The sequence below is a fragment of the Gekko japonicus genome, unplaced genomic scaffold (assembly GCF_001447785.1).
Source record: "Gekko japonicus isolate JY-2015 unplaced genomic scaffold, Gekko_japonicus_V1.1 scaffold6374, whole genome shotgun sequence".
In the NCBI taxonomy this organism is placed as follows: domain Eukaryota; kingdom Metazoa; phylum Chordata; class Lepidosauria; order Squamata; family Gekkonidae; genus Gekko; species Gekko japonicus.
In genome coordinates this window covers 1-5,919 of record NW_015173322.1, presented here as the reverse complement: position 1 = coordinate 5,919, position 5,919 = coordinate 1, and the positions used below count along the sequence as shown (strand labels likewise).

The window sequence follows — 5,919 nt, the reverse complement described above, 5'->3', positions numbered from 1 at the left end:
TTCAACCCTTTCCAGTCTAGCCTTTCACTTTCAGCATAGTATTGAATTTTGCTTTTACATTTGATAGATCTGGGAAAACATTTGATATTTAGACTAATCCCCACACGTACCTCCTAACAATTTCAGGACTCAGAGACTACAATCCGTTGCATATATTTCCTCCCCAATCAAATTTCCCTAAAGCTTTCCTAAAGCTCATGCAATGTTTCACCCTATACTTAGGATGAGTTTTGCCACACTCAGTTTTCACACTCTCGTTTTCACCAACACTCACAACATCTCCACCTCCTCTTCTGGTACTAATGTATAAATAAAATATAGCAAAACACTTTTAAACTCCCAGCAGACCCCTCCAAATCCCAACCCAAAATTATACACACAAAATCCCAACCAAGTAACAAACAATAATGATTTCTCAAACATCTCAATCCCCATCCAGGAGCTTCCCCGAGGTAGCTGTGTTAGTCTGTTGCTGCAAAATAGTCCAAGAGTTCAAATAGCACCTTTAAGACTAACAAATAGCACCTTTAAGACTAACCTTTAAGACTAAGACTAACTGAGTGGTGGGTGTGGCCTTATGACACACTTCTGGTGATGGCAGGGGGTGTGGCCTTATGACACACTTCCAGTGATGTCAGGGGGTGTGGCATGTGCTAATGAGTTATGCTAATAAGTTCCCCTAGCTCTTTTTCTACGAAACGACCCCTGCACTTACCCCTCTTTTTTTCTCAGCATGCTCAGAACCACTTAGCAGCCTGCTTTCCACCCTAGAGTTAACTCCCACTGGCCACTCCCTATACAAGGTTAACTGCATGGCTCTTAGATTCAGGTGGGAAGCCATTTAGGTCTGAAGTAGCAGAACAAAGTTTGAGTCCAGTGGCACCTTTAAGGCCAACAAAGTTTAATTCTGGGTATCAGCTTCCATGTGCAAGCACACTTCGTCAGATACAGTGAAACAGAATTTCCTCAAAGCCTACATACAGAAAGATGGGGGAGCAGCTATCAAGAAGGGCCATTCAGAGCCAAGATGCATAAGTAAAGCTAAGATTGTATCAAGGCAGCTGGTAAGATCAATGAATGGCAGCAAATTAGCACACAAATGTGAGAGCTAGCAAGCATATGTGAGGATCTCACATACCTGCCTAACCCTGTTTAAGCTTTCCCACATAAAGTAACATTTCAATATCCTTCTTTTTAATACTATATATTTCTTAGTATTATTGTTGTGCCATTTTCAGTTGAGTCAAAGCTACAGTACTTGTGATATAAATTAAGTGCTAGAGTTGTATAGCCCTGTCTCTTTCAGAAAGGAACAGCATGCAGGCAAAGCACATTGGAAGTAGAAACCAGTATGTAAGTGTCCTGCAGGGGCAAGGAGTTGTCAAGCTACACTACTGTCCCACTGAGAAAATGAAAGCAGACATATTTACCAAACTGCTACCAAGAGACAAAGGCCTGCGAGACAACCTGAACATTGTGAACCTTGCTGGCATCGAGAGGGAGTGTTGGAATTAGCGACTCAGCATGCCTGGACATTGGGGGTGGGGGTGCTACATCACTCTAAATTTGTATAGGTGTTATCTCCTTGAATGGGATGCCTCTCTTGTCTTAACCTAGGAGCTGCCCTCTGACCCCTCCTCTCAGGGCCGGTGCTTCCATAGAGGTGAACTAGGCGATTGTCTAGAGCACCAGGCTTCAGAAGGATGCTGGCCTGCCGAGCAGCAACACGTCCTGCACCCTCGCCTACTGCACCCCTCCTCCCTGCCCCAAAACTTGGTGGCACCGTCACCACTGCACAGGGATCCCCAAGGCAGGGCGGGTGGGGCAGAGCGGTGTGTGCGCCCCCACATGCCAGGCGCTGGAGCTGGGCCAGGCGAGCTATGGAGAGCCCCAGCCCGGTAGGACATGTGTGTTGCTCCATCTGCCAGTCGCCGCCACCCACCCTCTTTCTCTCCCTGCCCTCGCCAGGCGCCAGGTCTGCTCTCGCCGGATTACCTTGCTGCCGGCTGGGAGGTGCCTCCTGCTGCATGCGCTCCTCCCCTGGTGGCCCTCTGGCAGCAAGACTCACCCAGCCCACACTGCCACTGCAGCAGCAGGCCCCGCCGGGGAGCACAAGAACTGGGCCTTCGACCAGGAAGTGCCTTATGTCCCCTTGAAGGGGAGAGTTCCCTGAACCTGAAGGTATATGATATCTGGTGTTCCAGACCTTATTTTGGGTGCAGAGGGCACTTCCTTATTCAAATCTCCTTTGAAATACAGGCCTCTTGTGGCTCCAGAACCAGTGTTTAGACCAGGCAGTGCTGTATATCCTTGCAGGGAACAGTCCCCAGAGTGTGGGTATGTGTCACTTGGGGTAGTCCAAAGATTTTTTGAGGGTGTAGTCTGGCCTCAGTGTCTGCCTGTGTGATTGTCCTGGGGGCACCTCACTTTGGATTGGCTGACACAAGAACTGGGCCTTGGACCGTGAAACAGCACACATCCCCCTTGAAGGGGAGAGTTCCCTGAATGTTCGGGTGTGCGGTGTTCCAGACCTTATTTTGGGTGCAGAGGGCACTTCTGCCTGTGTGATTGCCCTGGGGGCACCTCACTTTGGAGTGGCTGACACAAGAACTACCTTGCCTTTCCTGCCAGCCTTTGGACCAGGAAGTGCCATATGTCTCCTTGAAGGGGAGAGTCCCCTAAACATGGGGGTGTATGGTTGTCCAGACCTTATTTTGGGGTTCAGAGCTTTCAAACTCTCCTCAGTGTTTTAGGTTGAATTCATGAATAAGTCACAAATAAGGAATGAATAAGGAACTGGGAATAAGGAACCAACTTCAGCCTCCTAGAACAGGTAGATTTCAAAGAAACTCACAAGGTCCTCCAGAATTTGCTCTCGCGCTTGAGTTGTAAGAAGTGCATTCTTGCTATGGCACACACTTGTTGTCTCCAGAGTTGTGTGCCACTTACTGTAGACCTTCCTACATCAGAGAGCAATAGCAGATTTTGTTCCATTTCGTCAGCACCGCGTCTTTCCTCTTTTTGCTCTCTGTGAGAAACTCCATAATCTAAGACAGTTTTCAAAATGCAAAATCAAAATGTAATAGTAACATTATACAAACTGCTTTGTCCCTTGCCTGTCTCTTGCACTACTGTTTTCTGCCTTCCCCAGGCCCCCTTGGCCACCATCAGCATTGCACTGCTCATTTGCCACCCATACTACATATTACATTGGCCATAATTTCACAACTGGAACTTGCAGATATATGGCAGTTGCAAGTTCTTCGTGGGAACTCTATTTAAAAGTGTCTTTCCTCTCCTCACGCTGAGGTTTTGACTAGAATGAGGCACCTTTGGCGACAATCACATGGGCCTTTGGATCCAACATAGGAGCGAATGCCTGATGGATCTAAAGGGAGCAATCAGACAGGAACATCTGGGAAGCATTCCACAGTCATTGGCAACCTGTGCTGCTCCACTACGGAAGTGAAGTTAAAAGACACTGGGGAAAGTCCAGTAGTAAATGGGTTCCAATGGCCCATGGATGGACTTTCCCCTGTCTGATTGCTCAAGCACGCTCTCAAGCTGTTGGAATGGTCTGATTAGGCCATCCCGGCTTGGTGCCATTGTTTTTCTCCCTTTGCAGCATGTGCATCATCGCATACTCCATAGGGGACCCTCAGTGCGGAGGTGCGATTCCTCGTTTATGCACAAGGGAAATAAACGGGTGGGGGGAAATGACTCACTCGCAGTTGTATCTGATCACACAGTGATGGGGTGCGCCCGCAACTACAAAAGGTGTGATCTCACAACTGTGTGTCAAATTCCTCTGAAGGGAATAGCCTCGCTTCCCCTCCACTCCAACTAGCGCATGTGACCACAGCCTGTGGTCCATCTTAATAGAGTGTCCATGTAACATCCTGCTACAAGTCCCCATGGTGATTTCTTGGACAATTTAACATGCAGTTTGACCTCCAGTTTCCTCTCTGATCTGAAGAACTGGGAAAGGAAATTGTGGTATCCTCAGACTGGTCTTTTTCTGCCTGTGTGTGATCCCCAGCCTCATAGTTTCCCAGCCACAACAGTAATCACTTCCAAAAAGTACTGTACCTTCTTCGAGTGTTTCATTATCCTCCAGCTTCAAGAAGACATCTTCCATAGTTGTCATAGTAACTCCATAATTAACAATCCCAAGATCTGTCTCATGGTCCATGTCACAAAACAGATCTACAGAAGGGGGGAAAACCCACATGCCTGACTATGTTTTGTACTTTAAGATTAGGATCCCTGAGTTTTAGGCTGTGATCAGATGTGCAGTTTGACCCATTGTTACTGCTGTTCCCTTACAGATTTAAAATGCACAATCAGACAGCAACATCTGTCTATCGTGCCCCAGTCGTCTGAGTCCCATTCCCCCCCTTTACTGCGTGTTTCTTTGATGACTGTGAAAGTCCAGTCCTGTTGGTCTGAGCTGCTTCCAAAATGGATTTTCTCTGTTGCACACCCAAGCCATTCAGCAGGTCTGACTGGTCTCTTGTTTTCTGGCCACCATTTTTTTAACTAGTTAATGATGTGTGTACAACTGCATATTCACACCTCTCTCCCTCTCCCACATGGGCTGCTCAAATTTTTGTTTTCTTTATAAAAACTATCAAAGAAAGACACCGCTGTACTTCAGTTTTTTTTCTGTGCTTTGGGGAAGGGGTTAATCGAAAAATGTAGAGAGGGAGGATGGCAGTGAGCTACATATCCCAGTAGGCTCATCAGTGCTTGTGTGCATGCTCAGAGGACAAACTTTTTAAAAAAATGGCTGATGGCCCCATGAACTGCATATCTTGGCAGGCTCATCAGTGCTTGTGGGTATACTCAAAGGACAAACAAAGAAAAAATGGCCAACGGCCTCACTCCCAGGCTGCTGGTCTGATCACTCAAGGAGGGGGTAAAAGCACTTTAAAGAGTGCTAAAAGGTGTGAGTCTGATCATGATTCTCTGTTACAAAATAACCTGGATCAATTAGAGGCAAGACAACAATGGATAGAAATGCCCATCTGACTGCAGCCTTAGTAGAATCTTGTAAGATTCGTTGCAATTGAAATTTAAAAAGAATAACATTTTGAGAAACAAATCATTAAATACATAATGAATTCATGCATAGAAGAAAAGTAACTCAGTAATTTTGTATTCTTACTCATTTTAATGTATAATTACCTGGAAATTTATCCACATTTTCCAAGGGCAGGGTATAAACCAGCTCACGTTCACGCTGTCCTGATAATTTGGCAGCAGGACTGTATTGTTTTACAAGGGACATCACTTTCTCAGAGTCACAAAGCTCGTTTACTTGCATCCTGTTCATATTGAAAATGCATTTAGCCAAACTCTAATTGTCAGATCTTGCACAGACTGACTGATAAAGTTTTTTGAATCAGCTATCCAAGAACTAGTTCAAACCCACAAGGTCTCAGATTTGTATAACTGGAGCAAAAGAAACATGTGTCATCTCAGTATTTCTAAAGCAGTGTCTCCCAAATTTTGTGAGATTATGGGCAAAACTATGCTTTACCAAAATTACTAGAAATTATCAAAACAAAAGGACTGTTGCTAAAAGCAGCATCCACATATATATTTTCCCTTTCTCTTTGAAACGGCATGTAAAATTATCTAAGGTCTTAGGTCTTCATGTTGTGCAGCTCCACTTGACCAAACAGCTAATGATGTGGGGCATGGAAACACACCCCAGGGTAAACTACCTATGTATCTAGTGGTGGGGGAGGGTTTCTAGTGTCAGATGTCTTTGTGTTTCATAGTACTAAAACATCCAGAATTTGAAAATACACTTTGACATGAAGCAGAATGTTTATTTTGCATAGATTCACCTCCCCCCTTTTCATACTGAATAACTTACAACAGAATGGTTCCTTTACAATGCTATACTTTCTT

At 45.4% G+C, this 5,919-nt stretch overlaps 1 protein-coding gene across 1 annotated transcript in view; it reads right to left on the bottom strand.

Moving 5' to 3' along the window:
• Window positions 1-5,403, bottom strand: part of LOC107120212 (ATP-binding cassette sub-family A member 9-like) — a 29,111-nt gene extending 23,708 nt beyond the window's left edge. The window contains exons 1-3 of the mRNA XM_015422857.1: window positions 5,188-5,403; window positions 4,090-4,206; window positions 2,855-3,047 (exon numbers count right to left, since the gene is read on the bottom strand). Coding sequence (XP_015278343.1) covers window positions 2,855-3,047; window positions 4,090-4,206; window positions 5,188-5,335 — 458 coding nt within the window. The 5' untranslated portion in view covers window positions 5,336-5,403. The remainder of the gene's footprint in view (window positions 1-2,854; window positions 3,048-4,089; window positions 4,207-5,187) is intronic.
• Between the last annotated feature and the right edge of the window lie 516 nt (window positions 5,404-5,919).